Source organism: Haplochromis burtoni, unplaced genomic scaffold (assembly GCF_018398535.1).
Source record: "Haplochromis burtoni strain Fernald_Lab_line unplaced genomic scaffold, NCSU_Asbu1 Contig_221, whole genome shotgun sequence".
Lineage (NCBI taxonomy): Eukaryota > Metazoa > Chordata > Actinopteri > Cichliformes > Cichlidae > Haplochromis > Haplochromis burtoni.
The window spans coordinates 437856-456100 of NW_024582582.1; the positions used below are offsets into that span (position 1 = coordinate 437856).

Consider the following 18245-nt stretch of genomic DNA (forward strand, 5'->3'; position numbering starts at 1 on the left):
TAGCTTTCCATCACCAGTGTGTGAATGTGTGTGTTAATGGTCGTCGTTTTCTTGGGCAAGACACTTCACCCGTTGCCTACTGGTGGTGGTCAGAGGGCCCGGTGGCGCCAGTGTCCGGCAGCCTAGCTTCTGTCAGGGTGGCTGTGGCTACAATGTAGCTTACCATCACCAGTGTCTGAATGTGTGGATGACTGGATGTGTGAAGCGCTTTGGGGTCCTTAGGGACTAGAAAAGCGCTATACAAATACAGGCCAGGCCATTTTAAATCTAAAGGACTTCTGAAAAAGCAGGCACTTTCTTACTAACAAACACTTTTCAGATTTGATAGCTGCGTTCATCACAGTATATGCTATTATACAAGACTTTACACATCATATCACCTGTCTTGGGTTGATGTGGATCCCACTGATGTGCTGCCTCTACATTCAATTAAATGTTCTGTGTGTAGTGTGCTATGTATACTCACATTGACAACTGCCTCTTTAGTCTGAGCCATGTCTGAGATGACTCCGTCTGTGATCATCAGCAGCACAAAGTACTGTGAGCCATCAGTCACTTCTGCAGCACTCCTTACAGCATAAAACACACAAACATGCAAATGTTAGGCCCCGAACATGTTCCATGCACACATGCCTGAGCAAAACTGTTGCTTTGGTTAAAATAACCAACAGATAATATTGTTTTATGTGCATGGGATATGGGCATGTTCAACTATGGCTGATCACCAATAGAGGCTTTGAAGGAAATGCAAAATCAGATGTAACTTTCTCTGGTTTTTTTGCTCTCAGTTGCAAAGTACCTGCAGAAATATGATATTTCAGGTGACTAAACTGTGTGAGATCAAACTTTGAAAGTTCCTGCATTTGTGCAAATATGTCTAACATGTTTTGGGTCTTATGATTTATTTGTGTACATAGATATGCACTTTGGTATGTTATCATACATCACTGATGTGGTGGTATTAAGTACTGCAGGTGTGCTGTGTTCAATATCTGTGTGAAAAAGTGATCCAAGCATGAAACAGCAGTATCCAACCAAGTTCTTTTAATCAAATGAGTGAAACTGCAGTCGATCGGAAAATTGCTGAAGTGACTTAAATAAATATAGACATTAGTATGATATACTCTAGCGCAGGGGTGCCCAATCCCGGTCCTCGAGAACTACCGTCCTGCAGCTTTTAGATGCATCCTTGTTCCCACACACCCGAATCAAATGAATGGCTTGTTATCAGGCCTTTGCCAAACACGATGGCATGCTGAAGAGGTAATCAAACCATTTGATTCAGCTGTGTTGGAGTAGGGATGCATCTAAAAGCTGCAGGATAGTAGCTCTCGAGGACTGGGATTGGCCAGGCCTGCTCTAGCGGAAGTCCCGTGATAGTCTAAATACAAAATTTGAGACCACAGCCAGATATACTCTGCAGTAATATCTTTATTGCACAGGAGGTGGTCAGTGAAGAAGGGAAAACATTTTACCTCCTTATTTGTTTAATATTGTGATAGGATGTGGGAAGGAAGGGTCTAACCCAAACCAAAAAGTGACTGAAACCACAGTCTTTATAAAAAAAAAAAAAAAAGATTCCAAGCCCCCCACATTTTTGTTTTTTGTTTTTTTATAGTGGCCATAATCCTTTTTGTAGAATTTCTGACATTAATCTCAGAATTCCGATGATTTTCTGGAATTCTGGGGGAAAAAAGATCCCCCCCATTGTTTTTCAGTGTAACTAATTCTCCTCCAATCTGGGAATGTCAGATTTCTGAAATTATTTTGTCAGAATTCAGATTTTTTTCTGATAATTCTGAGAATAATATAAAAATTCTGAAATTCTAAGAAAAAAAAAGTCAGAATTCTGAGAGAAAAAACTCTGACTTTTCTTCCTTAAAATTCTGAAAATAAATAAATAAAAATTCCATCCGCCTCCATTGTTTTTTTTACATCCAGCATACAAAACATTTGAGATGACAGACCCACTTACACAGTAGGCTAGTATGTGTAAATGGGTCTTCATATAGTTTAGTAATTTACTTACTTAATTTAGTTTTTTAATTTAGTAAAAGTAGCCTTTTTTAACCCTCTGAGGTCTAAATCGTCACTGGTGACAGCCCCGACTCTAGCCTGGAATCCTTATGTTTTGGAGACAAGCCAAAACGACTTTTTAGGAAAAACATGTGTTTCAGTTACATTTTTTAATCTTCTGATTGACAAAACTCAGCAGAATATTTTCTTAAAGTTATATTTTCCCATAGCATTACGTCACATAAAATCATGACTTTAAACTCACCAAAATGTTAACCCTCTGAGGTCAAAGTCATCACTGAGGATGACTCCAACTCTAAACTTATACTAACAGAATACATGATTTTAGTTTGCATACAAGACTGTCAAAACTTGAAATAATAAGAAAAAACTTCCAACTTGCACACAAATTATTTTCATTTTCTCAAAAGATGAGCTTTTGCTTTTCTCCAAAACCTAGGACTAGTGTTTGGGCCTACAGTTTGGGTTGTCACTGATGAAAACTTAGAGGGTTAATGTGTCTAGTGTTAACACAGGAGTAAGCTTCAACAAAAGCATCTTTAATGAAAGGCACCAAAAACATCTCAGTATTTTATTAACTTGGCATCATTTAAACTTTGGGGAATTTTTGTAGAGCTTTTTGTTTAAGCACCAGAATATACATAAAATATGCTTCAGTGAGGAATCTTTTCTTAAAAAGATGATTGTGAATTATCTCAAGTCTGCAAAATGCAAATATCCAATTTTCTCACTTGAAGGAAAAAGTTGTTGACTAGTTTTCCTGTTTTGTCCTTCCACTATTTTTTTTGTCTGAGAAATGCTGATAACACACTGCCCATTTTATACCCAGCATCTCTATAATATACTTTTACTAAAGATTCACACCTTTTAAAAGAACGACTCATACAGCGTCACCAAAGTAAAAAGTTTGGGACTAACTTAGAGCTTAGACTTTTAGAAAGTTTGTTAATATGGCCCCAAAAGTCAAAAACCAAAAAATTATTGTTGGGAAACAATTTTCTAGACAGTGTGCAAAAAGATGAAGTTCTATCTTAATGCACAACATGCCTCTCTTTCACATCATGTAATGCTTCCTGAAACTGCATTATGCTGATGTGGAACACTTCCCAGCATATTAAAAAGTGACCCTTAAAGGGTTCCCGGTGCCTTAAAATATAAACACCAAGGATCAGTGTCTGACAAGCTGAGATCAAGAACTCATTGTTTAAACTACCCATTTATTTTTTCAAATAATATTTTTCAACTATGAAGCTCACTCATCTGCATCACTACCACTTTCCCACACAGTCAATCTCCACATTAGCATCATGACTCTAGAACAGTCATCATCCTGTCTGGCTTCTTTGAGCCAATCAGCCTCCACCTTGATTGGTTTAAATCTATGCTCTCTGCCATTCTCCCTTTTAGACTCTCATTCATGCAGCCCACCTTCTCCCCATCTCCATATCGCCTCAGAGCTCCATCCAAACCTCAGGCTGCATCCTCACCAACACCAGTGTCTAGACTCCGGGGAGTCCTGTTCTAAACCCTGTCACTGCTGGGATTGCGTTCAGCCATGATGGATCATTAGAGTGTGCCTGTCTGCTGCATCCCTCTCTTTATGTCCTCTTGTCTTAACATCCATTGATTTAGTTTTTTCTGGTTCTTGCTCTTAACTTCTGCTTGCAGCCCTGCTTTTTCCTTTTCTGTCTCTGTGGAATAAAGTGTGTAAACAGGTAAAACAATGAAACCTGAGAACAAGATAATGTCAGGAAGACCTGAAGTTATTCTCCAATTCTCAATTCTTGACTTTGTTTTCATTGCCATCATTGCCATTTCTTCCATATATCTTTAAGGATTCTGTCACTACTATGTCTCGCTGTTTTGCTCCTGAAGTCTATGTTATCTTGGTGATGACATAGGTTTCAGAAGCTTCAAAGCATTAAACTGTACCTGCATCCTTCAACACAAAAGATTTATATTATAGATCATCAGTCTATATAATTTATGTATCTGTTAGAATTGTTACTCTTTTGTCCCCTGAATACTAAGATTTAGGATCTCATAATGTGGAGTGTGTAGGGTGAGGACTCGAAATGCAGGATACCAAGACCAAGTTTAACAAAAATGTCATGTTTATTGTGTGGCAAGCAGGAGATTGGACCCAAACGCAAGACTCAGAACACAGAGGGATGAACTAAAAGAGGCAGCTTTTAATGTATGTCAAAATACAGGAAACAGAACATAATAACTACAAACTAGGAGACTAAACTTGGAAACAGAGAAGGAAGAATGAAGAAGCTGGAGACTAGGAGTTTACCAAGTTAAACCAGGAGCACGAAAGTAGCACACAGCAATGAGAGGGTATAACAGGGCAGAGGAAGGGGAAGACTGAGGACTAAAATACGCAGGTAGGATAACGAGAGGATGGGTAACAGGTGGAAACACAGCTGGGACTAATCAGACGTAACCAGACAGGGGAAAAGCAAAACTCAAAACACTGAACACAGGAAAGGGACTATCAAAGTAAAACAGGGAACATGGGACAGGCACAGAGGCACGGACTTGAGACTGAACAGAGTGAACACGGAGCGCATGGACAGGAGTGACATGAGACACGACTGACTGGGGAACAAGAAAATAAACATGGAGAGAACCTACACTAAATGTGAGGGGCACAGGAACAAAACCCAAGAAATACTAGAGAACTTAGGGAGCTAGAAATACAAAACAGAAACCAAAACACTAACAGTAAAAAACAATGTTGAAATCAAAGATTAATAATAACATAAAACACAGGGTACTGGCCCAGTGACAAAGAATCATAAACATGACCAAAAACAGGGAGCAGGAAAGGCCAACAAACAATAAATGACAACTGAGGTAGTCAGCCTGGCTCCTGAGCAGAGTAGGACAGTTCAGGGTGTCAACCTAGAGGAGGAACTGGGAGGTTGGCCTGGACACAGAGCAGGGGGGTATTCAATTTAGTTCTTTGCATTCTTTTGGCGGCCAAAAAAGACTGGGCTCAGAGTGGTCAAAATTCAAAAAATGATCTTTATTTTACATTTCCGGGAACGGCAACCGAGCACACAAAGACATTGTGGGTGATTTTAACATCCATGTAGATGCTAAAAATGACAGCCTCAACATGGCATTTAATCTGTTATTAGACTCAATTGGTAATATCCTATTAGAGCGATTAGAACATGCTGTAGGTATTACAGGTACTGCACTGCAGTGGTTTGTATCATATCTATCTAATAGACTCCAGTTTGTGCATGTAAATGGAGAGTCCTCTTCACACACTGAGGTTAATTATGGAGTTCCACAGGGTTCAGTGCTAGGACCAATTCTGTTTACATTATACATGCTTCCCTTAGGCAGCATCATTAGAAGACATAGCATACATTTTCACTGCTATGCAGATGACACCCAGCTCTATCTGTCCATGAAGCCAGATAACACACACCAATTAGTTAAACTGCAGGAATGTCTTAAAGACATAAAGACCTGGATGGCCGCTAACTTTCTGCTTCTTAATTCAGATAAAACTGAGGTTATTGTACTCGGCCCTGAAAATCTTAGAAATATGGTATCTAACCAGATTCTTACTCTGGATGGCATTACCTTGGCCTCCAGTAACACTGTGAGGAACCTTGGAGTCATTTTTGACCAGGACATGTCCTTCAATGCACATATTAAACAAATATGTAAGACTGCGTTCTTCCATTTGCGCAACATCTCTAAAATTAGAAATATCCTGTCTCAGAGTGACGCTGAAAAACTAGTTCATGCATTTATTACTTCCAGGCTGGACGACTGTAATTCATTATTATCAGGATGTCCAAAAAACTCCCTGAAAAGCCTTCAGCTAATCCAAAATGCTGCAGCAAGAGTCCTGACAGGGACTAGAAAGAGAGAGCATATTTCTCCTGTTTTGGCTTCCCTTCATTGGCTTCCTGTTAAATCCAGAATTGAATTCAAAATCCTGCTCCTCACATACAAGGTCTTAAATAATCAGGCCCCATCTTATCTTAATGACCTTGTAGTACCATATCACCCTATTAGAGCACTTCGCTCTCGCTCTGCAGGCCTACTTGTTGTTCCTAGAGTATTTAAAAGTAGAATGGGAGGCAGAGCCTTCAGTTTTCAGGCCCCTCTTCTGTGGAACCAGCTTCCAGTTTGGATTCAGGAGACAGACACTATCTCTACTTTTAAGATTAGGCTTAAAACTTTCCTTTTTGCTAAAGCATATAGTTAGGGCTGGACCAGGTGACCCTGAATCCTCCCTTAGTTATGCTGCAATAGACGTAGGCTGCCGGGGGATTCCCATGATGCATTGAGTTTTTCCTTTCCAGTCACCTTTCTCACTCACTATGTATTAACAGACCTCTCTGCATTGAATCATATCTGTTATTAACCTCTGTCTCTCTTCCACAGCATGTCTTTATCCTGTCTTCCTTCTCTCACCCCAACCGGTCGCAGCAGATGGCCCCGCCCCTCCCTGAGCCTGGTTCTGCTGGAGGTTTCTTCCTGTTAAAAGGGAGTTTTTCCTTCCCACTGTCGCCAAAGTGCTTGCTCATAGGGGGTCATATGATTGTTGGGTTTTTCTCTGTATCTATGAAGCGCCTTGAGGCGACTTTTGTTGTGATTTGGCGCTATATAAATAAAATTGAATTGAATTGAATTGAAGCTCAGGTCTGAAAGCAGCAGCAGCCAGCATGGTTATATATATATATATTTCCACAGCACGTCACACACTCTAAGTTTCACTTTCTGTCTGCACCTCCTGTGCTCTGCAAAAGCATGCAGTTTCCTGTCAGTGCTTTTGGCTCAGACTCAGATTTCTTAACAGGGGACAGACCTCTTCAGAGGTGTGCATTGAAGATCCTCTGATTCCCTTAGAGGAGACCAATGAGGGAAGGAACAAAGATCTTCTGGTGAATGCAGTGAAGACCCTCCATAGGTTGGACTCAAGGCCAGAAGAGGTGATGGAGTGCCTCCAAAGGCTTGTCAAGCAGCTGGCATTTGTGGAGATGACAGTACCCTTTATTTGCTTGGCAGGTGACTGTCGTTGACATTGGCAGTGGAGAAGGGTCCTCTCAGGAGGCTTGGCAGGGGGGTGGCAACAACAGACATGAAGATCTCTGGTACTTGGTGGGAGTCTGGCAGCGATGAAAAAGGCAGAGCAGATGGGTTCACTCTCGAGACTAGGTAGAGTGCGGGTATTGGTGAAGCAGGGCAGGGAACCAGCCGCTGAGGAGTGGCCAAGCACAAGCTCAAGAAGGTCAACTGTGAAAGCAGTATCTCTGTAGAGGCCTGGCTGGAGGCTGAGATGGAACAAAGGCGGTGAAAACAAAATAAGTCCGCAGACCAAAGATAAAGGGAGGCCATCTTGGGTAAAACAAGATCTAATGGCTCAAGCAGCTTGGGACACTTTGGCTCAAGCTCAGACACTTTGGCACCCTCTGAAAACACTAGAGGCTCGGGATATGCAGGGCACACAGGCACCCTGGGCTGGGGCTGTGGCACACTGGACACAATGGCACAGCATCACCTCAGACTCAAGATATTAAAACCACTCTGCCAGCGCAGAAACCAGGAACAAAGTCTCTGGGCTGGCCGGTTCAGACAGCTTATGGCTAACCAGCTTGGGGTTCACAGGATGCTCAGTGTGAGTGGATTTACAGGATACTCAGAGGACTAAGTCATATGAGGAGCTACCAGACGAAATACCATACCATACCTAACCCTTGGGCAAAACAGCCCTTAAAGGATCCTATTCATGGTGCAGGAACAGGCTGGGGCCTACTGACTTTCCTCCTTTGAGCAGGGATCGACCTGGCCTGGTCGAAACCTGGCCTTAGCTGACCCAGGCGGAGAAGCAGGCAGCCTTCATTGCAGCGATGGATGTAGTCCTGGTGTCAGTCACCCTCGGAGCAGTCCCTCTGCATGTCCATCCATAAATCGATTAATCCACTAATTCGTCCTTCCATCTGTCCATTCAGTCACTAGCTGTTCCCTGCCCTTTTAAACTAAGGAGTTATAGAGAGCAAGGCAAATGTTTCTTCAAAAGCAGTTTATATAACTTTATTTAACTCTTTGATATATACCACTCAGCTGAATAAAATAAAAAAAACCCTCATGTTTAGCCTATCATTCATTGCTTGCAATAATAACACTGTTGTTCTAATATAGTCACACACAGTTGCTCTTAAGTAGTTATGTACATATGGATTACACCATTAATGTTCCTCCTCTGCTCTCTGTCTTCATCACTATTCTTAACCTCCCACATAGATAACAATGAAGAAGTAGTGGGTGAAGAGGTGATGGAAGATGAGGACACAGAGGAGGAGCAGCATGAGCAAGCACTAGAAAGGGAGGAAAAAGAGCACGGTGATTTTTTTGAACTGCAGTAAATAATAGATAGCAGCAAAAAGAAATGGAAACAGATGGGAGAGTGAGGAAGACAAAGAACAAATAGAGAAGACAGAAGTAAAAGAATGCATCAAAGAAAAAGTGCAAATGAAAAAGAACGTGTGAGTACAGGAAGTGAGATTAAAAGAGAGAATGCATTTTCTGTTCTTTTTCTAAACGGTTGGCAGTTTTGAATCTCACAGCTTAACAGTACTGCTATACTCATTTGATTATGCAACCACAATCACACTTAACTGGGACAGGATATGATTGCTTTATATGAGGACTAAAAATACAATAGTGGGCAATAAACAACCACAATCCATTAAAAACATAACACGAGCTGTAGTTTTGCTGTAGAAAAGTTTTAAAATCCAATTTGTTCCTAAATGATCTGGTAGACTATGATGCAGGATTAAGGGGGAGGATAATGTGGATACGCAGTTGTTCAGAGGATGTTGAAAAACAATAAAAATCACAGTGTCTGACACATAGGCCTTAAATATTTCATGAGAAAACTGTATTAACAGTTAAATGGAAAGACAAAATAAAAATCTTAATTAGGTACAGTTATTGAAGAAAAGTAGGCCACCTACATATTGTATCTACAGAAGCTACTCAGACATGAAAATTTACGCCATGAAGCTCCTGGTCACAATTTCTATGCTAATACTAATGCCCATCTGCAACACTTTGTGGTTTGCCATTTTGTGGTTGATAAATGCTTCCACTCCAATAATGCCAGGTACACGTACAGCTGATCATGGAATGTCTGGGAGGGAACAAATTGTACAATGTGTTGCAGAGTTGTCATCTCATTAAGGTACCATGCAAGAATTTTGTGAGTTCTTTGGAGCAATCTGTTCTTTCACAAATGTTTGGTGCTTGAATTTATCCTCCCACACCCCATCCCTGCCCACCCACCTCACCAATCTGAGCCATGTAACCCTCATCACTCAGGTCACTCACATACAGGCTCTATACTCAGACCAAGGCCTTCCAAGCACTTTGCTCTCTGTGCCTTTCTCTTGTTTTGTACATGTTCCTCTAGTTTGTATATTTCCTCTTGAATGTATAAATCTCTTCTGTTTGTTATTTTTTCCTGATGTCCTGTACATTTCGTGTGGAGCACCCATAATTTTATTGTTCATGTATAATGGCAATGAAGGGCTATTCTATTCTATTCTATTCTATTCTATTCTATTCTATTCTATTCTATTCTATTCCTGTGGTAATGCAACTGAAAACTGCTGAATTTAAGATGATTTGACTTTTGTCCGTATAGTGTGCACGCCAAACACAATTTCCCACTGAAAGAAAAACGTGTAATGCCTGTATATATTTTTTTAATTGTTATTTTTTTCTGTTTGCTGGTATTGCTATCACCTAACTGCCAAAAATGCTCATGTAGTACCATTATTGTTTTAGCTTCTGGTGCGGATTTTTTTTTTTACTTTGTTGCTATAAATACAGTGTTTACTTACATTTTATCCTTCTTTAAAGTTACTTTTCAGTTTCACTTTCTTACAGTTACGTTTAGGCATCAAAAGGAGAAAAATTCATTTGAGTTTCACAAAATACACACAAATAAATTAAATTAATGTAACTACTGTGTGGAGTTTATTAATGTAGCCAGTTATTAAGATACAATGGCAAAAATCCAAATGAGCAAAACCTCTTTCCTCAAATTATATTTTCCACTCAGGCACTCCTGATGAAATCGATTCATCACGGCTCACTAAGTCTGACAAGTCCCAATACTCCTGGTGTCATCTGTGTCCAAATGCGAGTCTTAATCTGTTTTCACTTATTTCAGTTATCTCTCATGTGGACGTAAAAACCCTCTATAAAGATTCTAAATGTCCATATTGGAAGCTCTTCCACTGATAATAAGAAACAACTATTTATTTCTCAAAAAAAGAGAAAAGCATAATGGGGATCAGGAATGGAAGTGTCCATCGGGATCTAGCAATTATAACTTTAGTCAAAATACAGACATTTAAACCTGCCAGCATAAAGTTGCTTAGTCTGTTGCTCAGAGACAAACACATGTAACTGCACGTACCATGAGTGGATGGGAATGCTTCAAAAGGGGCCTCAGAATTCTTCAGCTTTTAAGATTTGTCTTTGTATAAAAGTGAAGCCGGTGATAAATCGGTACATCCATCAATGAGCCGTAGAAATTACAGCTATAATTAAATTGGTAAACAAGTTACTTACGTGTTGCACAAATCTTTCACTCTTTAAAAGCAATTTTTTTTAATTTATTCATCAAAAGATAAACTATACAAAGGCAAATATTTCACCATGAACTCCATTTAAATCTCCAACCCTATAAGGCAAAATTTAAAATATAAGTTAACTAATAAATTATGGTTCGGTTTTAATTACGGTATAGTGAATTAGTTCCAGCTGTGCTGTACATTTTAATGACTAAACATTTATATAGAGTTTATTTTAATTCAAAACATTTGTTTGTTTGTTTTTACTTCAGTAAAAGTTTATATTATAGAATGTACATACACTGTAGTATTACTACTTGTATATAAGTATAGGATGTAGTTGATAATCAGCATTTGGGTTGTTGTTTATCACAGATCCAAGTACCTGTCAAAAATAGCTCTATAACATTGTTCTTGTCTCTTTATGAAAACTATTATGATTTGTAAATAAGCTAATATATAAACTTATCAAACTACAATTAAAAGAACTTTAATTGTAAATAAATATTTGCGCAGTGACAACAGGCAACAGAAAGATGTGTCCTTCCCCTGTGGTCAGCAGGCTGGAGACCAGAGTGAGGGATCTACAATAGGCAGGACTACAGTTAATCCACTGAGCAGGCTGAGAAGTCTTAACCACAAAGCATGAAAACTTAGCAAAACTAGCATGCAGCTGATACCTTCGGATTGCCACACAGAGAAGCGTGATTGATCACTCCGTAGAACACATCTCCACTGCTCTAGAGTCCAGTGGCGGTGTGCTTAACACCACTGCATCTGACACTTCTCATTGCCCATGGTGATGTAAGGCCCGAATGAAGCTGCTTGGCCGCTCGATTCCATGGAGACACGTGAAGTTTAGAGGTCTGTACCGATTGGCTCTGCAGGAAGTTAGCGCCTCAGCATCCACTGACCCCCGCTGTGTGGCCTTCCACTTCATGGCTGAATTAGTGTCATTTCCAATCGTGTCCACTTAGTTATAATACCCCTAACAGTTGACTATGGAGTGTTGATTGTTGGGGTTTTCTCTCTGTAATTGTAGGATCTTTGCCTTACTAAGATATTGAAAGTGCCTCGAGGTGACTGTTGTAACTTGGCTATAAATAAAACTTAATTGACTTGAATATGAAGTCATTATGGGCCCTTTGGGTGAGTTTGAATGTAAAAAGTTTTCCTGCATGAGAAGATATTTCTGTCTTACAATGAGAGAATGTGTGTGAGTAAAGCTTTGTCTCTCACCGAGCCACTTGGTTGATGACAGGAGCAAAGTTGGTTGGACCATACAGCTGAACAGTTCGCAGGCTCTGAAAGTAAGCCTCTAGTACACCTTCAATGCCAACACAGTTTGGGTTCTCGGAGTTAAAGTTCTGCAGAGAAGAAAATTCACTTTGTGAGGGAACATTCATACTGACGCCAACATTCAATGATGCTTTGACCTACCACTAGAAATCCTGCAATACTGAGCTCCACTCTCTGTCTGTGACTTAACTTACCTTTACGTCCTTATATTTAAATTTTATAGCACTCTAACCCCAAGGGGATAAAGTAGAATATTTTTCTACTGGTTTGACTGGCAATTTCATCTGTATGGTCTCCTCAAAAGCTAATTATCGTTGTTTACATACTGCTGATGTAGATAGCTATTATTCACCATACACTATAGCTTGAGAAGCAACCAATAATCAATACATACATACACACACATATCAGGCACAAATACCTGATATATGACCTGAAAGAATGTCTACATAAGTATTCACAGGCTTTGTTTCCACTGATGATCTATCAGACGATCAGTGAAAGTCCTATTTCTACAACTTGGCTGCAGTTCACTGACTGTTGCTATGACTGCAAAATCTACTTGAGATTTAGGAGCAGCAGCTTCTCGTGCTGCATCCTGAAGACATTATCATGACCAAGTCAAGGAGGGTATAGCATGAAAGCAAATGCAGAGGAACGGCAGCTATGTCCTAAGTTCATGACTCAGTATTATCAGGTTTATTATATTTACCCTCTCACAGTTAACACTTGTTAGCCCACAAGATTGATAATATGTAGAAACCTTTGAACCTCAGGGTTTGACTGTGTGCCTCTTTGACCATAAACTTCCTGTTTTGTAGTGTGTCTAGCTGCACAATTCACAGGTAATGTTGCTATGAAACACCAAAGGAAGCTTCACAATAACGGGTATTTTACTGAGTTGGGCCCATGGTAATATAAAAACATCCTAGAACAAACTCCCCTACCTCACCCTCAAAGTAAACGTAGTGTTTTGATAGCACCAATTTCTGGGACATACCACTAAGTGAGACAAATACTCTTAATGGATTTTGGTTGTTCATTTATTCATAAATTTAACAATGAAAGAAAGTAGCTAATTAAGACACACTAAACTTAATTGTTCAGGTCAGTTGAATCCTTTGAAGGTAGGATTTTCTTCCACACACTGTGTATTCAGCTGGAAGATCACTGACACTACTTTATTCAACTTGGTTTAATTTCTAGGTGTTCTTCCAGCCTGAAATGATTCTTTAGAGACCAGAGATGGGTCAGCTTCGATATTAACCACGCTGCTTACATATCTTAAACAAGTCATGTTAAAATAAGCAACATATAAACTGCATTTTAAAGTAAACAATTAACACAAGCATGCCAGACCTGTGAGAATTGTTTTTATCTTCTTTGGTGAAAAGACAGGATTCAGAAATATCATATATTATCTTAAGTTGAAGAATGAGACCAAATGACATCTTGCGCCTATTATTTCAAACAAATCATAGAGAAAACATCTCCTCAGTTTTGCTTTTGTTCCTTTGTATTACTTTTACTTTTGTAAATTTGTAAATTCTCACCTCACATTTATTCACACAAACATTTTAACCCAGTAAAATTTATCAACCTCTTCCTGATCTCTACTCCTGTCTAAAACAAATTCTCCTTGGTCAGAATATTATTATGATCCCACCTTCACAAACGGACTTACTGACCCTGTGATGAATGGCAGATTCTATGTGAACTGTGTTCTGTTCAAGTTTAGCCTCCAGATTTTCTATTGTGGGAGTTGCGTGTTCTGTGCTTCAACCTTTGCTCGTGCTGCACCCTGCAAGGTTCCTGTCCTCAGAGGACATGCAAGAGGTATATAAAGTAAGAAAGTTATTAGTTACTAGGAATAATTCACGAGGTGATTAATGAATACAAGAATATGTTCTGCTTTCCTGCTACACACTGAATTTGTATTATGATTTTATTCTGGTGCATTTTAAGTGTTTGTTTACCAATGCAGGTCCTTGGTGCTCTGTTGTGGCTGAAATTCTCCTTTTATAATATTATTCATATTGACACTGCAGGGAAACTTCCTAAGCCGAATAGAGTGGAATTATCCAACATGAATACAGACCTCTATCCAGTTAGTATAAAAAAACTGCCTCATTTTATCCTGATTCAGCATTTGTAGATACTCGAGTGTTAGTGGCACATTATTGAAATGCTGACATTTCCTTTGCAGTGACCTGATGTAGTAGTTACTTACAGCTAATCATCTCTTTCTTTCCAAAGCTCTGAGGCCTTCTGCTATCTGTCCCCAAGACTATACTTTTTAATTATTTCCACTGAGACTGAAGTTTCTGTTTAATAATATAGTTTTATTTAAAGGAAGTAAAACTGTTTCTGAAGATTGTGTTAATTAAGCTCTAACATAACTTTTTATTATAGTTTTAACTCTGACTCCACTGCATTTTGTCTGGGACGGTTCATATTATATTTGTTATTTTGCAGATTTTAACATGAATCTACTAACATATGATAATTTATTACTATGGCTAAAGATATCCAGCAGAATAAAAGACATTTAAATCATCTCCGGCTGCAACATTAAATTTATGTACATATTAGTGAGTCAGTGATTATGATCCAATAACATAATGGATCCAACTCAAAGACACAACATTTAACACTGGAAACAGATTAGCTATAAAACTAGTATTAAGTACATTACTATTTTTAAGCCTTTCAACAATAAACAGCTTGTTTCTAGATATGGGATCATGCAGGTAAGAAAACTGTCAGGCTGACAGTGGGTAAAGGTCACTATGAGGTCCATTATAGCTATAGCTCATACTGATAAGAACAAGAAATACTTTATTTATCCCAAGTTGGGTTATTTTTAAATGATTTCTTTTAAATTATTTAATGAAATTTCAATTTATATCTATAAATTAAATGACTTTAATACAGACAATTGTTCTACATCAGAACCCGGTGTTACTTAGTTTGCTATATTTTGGGTTTACTGTAATGCTCTTTCATTTTGGCCATTAGCTTGGGCTTGATGGTCTGAGCCCTGAAGCAGTGTCCTTGTGAAAGACACCTGGGTCCCTGCTCAAAGTTTCAGATTCTCCTCATTGGTTGCACTTTAAATAACCAAATATGGGCATTTAGTCAGTTTAAAAAATGTAAAAAAAAAAAATCCCATTGACTTGCTGTTCAGTAACTGACCCAATGATCTGTCCTACATAAGTCGTCTTTTATAAGACCAAATGCTAACACTTTGCAGTTGACAATAGCCCAACATACTTTAGTTGCCTCAGTGTGGCGTGGGTCTGGGATTTGTCACGCTGAGGTGAACTCTAATTGGGAAAGCTGATTGAATGGCTGCTCACGTGGAAATGAGAGAAAGTTATGCAAAGTGTGCTGACACTCACTCGCACACCTCTGATTTCTGACTGGGAGAGAGCTAAGGGGATCTTGGGACTTGACAAAACTTGACAGTTTCAGGTCAGAAAAAACTCGAGTAAGAAATATTTCCAGTGCACTAATGAAAGACCTGAGGCATGTCATTGGGATGTTTACTCCCATATAAAAAGATCTGGTAATAATACGGTTTTCTTAAACCCTCCTACTAATCTTTGCCTGCAGCCTTAGAACAACAAAAAGACTCCTTCTCCGTGTTTACTTCTTACCCACTTTGCTCTGAATTTCTTCTAAACTAGGAGACCACTTTCTGGAATCACAGCACACGTGATTGTTTTTTCCTTTCTCTGCTTTCACACTGTTAGCATTGCCATCCTGTTGGTGGACAATGCTGAGCTAAGCTGTCCTTCTGTAAAATGTCATTCACTGTAGCTGCCTGTCTGTTTACGCTATTATTTTTCCATCAGTCCCAAACCATCAAACACATGAACTTTTCTCTCAGCGTGATTCACTGTGTTTTTTATCCTCCTACCTTTTGTTCCTTCTCTTTGCTTCAGTCATCAGCTTCACAAGACTACTCCACAATGTTTATAACTGGAGAATTATACAAGCCCTCTTTCCATTGACTGAACAAGTTGTTCCAGATTATATTGCTGCATGATGTTTCATGCATTGTGAGGGATAATTTGAGCTCACCAGGTACATTATCTTACTCATTTAAATGTTAATTTGAATGCTAATTAGAACGGTTAATCCATGATTATAAATGATGATAAATAACTTCATGAAATGTCCTCTGGATATCCTGAGCTGGCAGCATGAATCCAGACTTTAGAAAGCGTGCCGATTTGACAGCTCACAAAATCAAACACACTTATGATTACTCTCGACACTGGCGGTGTGCCCCTCATTTTGTTGAATCAGAAGTTTCAGTTTAAACTGCAATTTAGTTTCTTAATCAGAGATATCTTAGTTTGTTGTAACTATCACAAAGACATCACATATTTGGTTTTTGAATGATCTTAGCGTCATTGAGAATGATCACCAACTAGCAGTATTAGAGTGAATGGCTGGAATGAGAATTTGCCCCTCTGAGTCTGACATCATGATTTTCAGTCAAAAAGGAATGGAGTACCCACTCCGGGTTGGGATGACTCACTGCCTCAGGAGAAGTTCAGCTTTCTCTGGCTGTTGTTCATTAGCTAAGGAAAAGTTGAGCATGAGATGGAAAGAAAGTGGCACGGGATCTACAGTAAAGATGATGCTGTATTATAATGTTATGGTAAAATGACAGCTGAAGCTCTTAATTTACTGGTCAGTCTATGGCCGTGACAAGTAGTGACCATAGATCACTATTACGTTTAGTGACAAAAAGTGTCAGTAATTAGCTCCCTACAATGTGGGCTTTATAGATAACTGGCAAACCTTCTGGGGGAAACCTGGTCTTGTTAGGAGAGACGGCATCCATCCCACTTTGGATGGAGCAGCTCTCATTTCTAGAAACCTGCCTAAATTTATTAAAGCCCCTAAAACTTGACTATCCAGAGTTGGGACCAGGAAGCTGAGTTGCAGTCTTACACGCCTCTCTGCAGCTTAACTCCTCCTGTTTTCTCCCAAAACACCATCCCCACAGAGACTGTGTCAGCTCCCAAACAGACAAAAAACAAACTAAAAACCAGCAAAAAATGATTTAAACATAAAAAATCACAAAGAAAGAACAATACAGTATCCACATCTGCACTGCAGAATAAAACAGTGAAATGTGGATTATTAAACATTAGGTCTCTCTCCTCCAAGTCTCTGTTAGTACATGACTTAATAATTGATCAACAAATGAGACCATAGCCTGGACTACTGGGCATACGTGGGCCGATGGTGATTTTTCTTTTTATGGGCCGAGTTGTTTTTTTTTTTTGTTTTTCTCTTGTGACGGTATAAACAATGAGAGGTGGTGGATTGGCCAGATGCTGGCCGATGTTTAAAAATAACTCAGTTGTTTGGTGGTGACTATGGCGGAGCTTCCACAGAGGCCAGCAGGTGGATGAGGGAAAGGGGAGGCAGGAGAGGAGAGACCCGAGGCAGCCGCCGGTCCGAGTGTCAGGTGAACTGAACTTCAGGTAAGAAGTTATGACCTGCAGTCCATCTGGGTCAGATATAAACCAAGTTTAGGTGGAGTTTATTTTCGTTGTGCTGACTTTTTACAGTCAGTTACAATAACTCGTACTGCGTACTAGCTAGCATGACGGAGTTTCTATACAGCTGGGTGGGTGCTATATGTTACTGATAGTGAACTTTATTTTATTCATAAGTTAGTTAGTAGAGTTGTCCAACCGTCCGTAAAAAGACGAATCGTCTCGTATTCAGAGAAAATATTACACGTGTTTTCGTATTGAGGTGAAAGGAACACAGTTTGTCCCACAGCTAGAATGGAAAAAAGACACAAAGCTGGAGTTATTCTGTCTTACGCTGCACAGCTGCCTCTTCTTCTCTCATCTCTCCCCCTCCCTCTCCTGTTTGCTACTTCAATCATGAAACTGATCAATGATCAGCTGATCGGCTTTCCTCTCTTGTTTGTTTATCGCTCCACTTTGCGCCAGAAAGAGGAAACACGGATGTCGGCTAAACAACAGCAGCACGTTTAAGCTTGATCAGCTGTTGTTAGAATTTATTTAATATTAATTTCTAGTATCAGCTGATGTTTGCTGGAGCCACAGCTGTAAAGCTGCTGGTCATGATGTCGGTTTGGATATTGGTGAGAGGGAAACATGAAGATGAAACCAGGAGATGTCCTTACTGGATCATCAGAGCTGAACAGGTGATGGAGAAACAGGTTTACCTTTTAGGTGACATGAATGAGTTGAAGGGAAGTTATGAACTGTTTCTGAGAGACAAATAACA

General features: G+C 39.4%; 1 protein-coding gene across 3 annotated transcripts in view; it reads right to left on the reverse strand.

Annotated features, from left to right (window-relative positions):
* Window positions 1–18245, reverse strand: part of LOC102302282 (copine-9) — a 198881-nt gene that overhangs the window by 20314 nt on the left and 160322 nt on the right. For all 3 annotated transcript variants that reach the window (XM_014338841.2, XM_014338840.2, XM_042226621.1), the window contains 2 exons: window positions 11898–12025; window positions 467–569 (listed from right to left, as the gene is read on the reverse strand). In XM_014338841.2, coding sequence (XP_014194327.1) covers window positions 467–569; window positions 11898–12025 — 231 coding nt within the window. The remainder of the gene's footprint in view (window positions 1–466; window positions 570–11897; window positions 12026–18245) is intronic.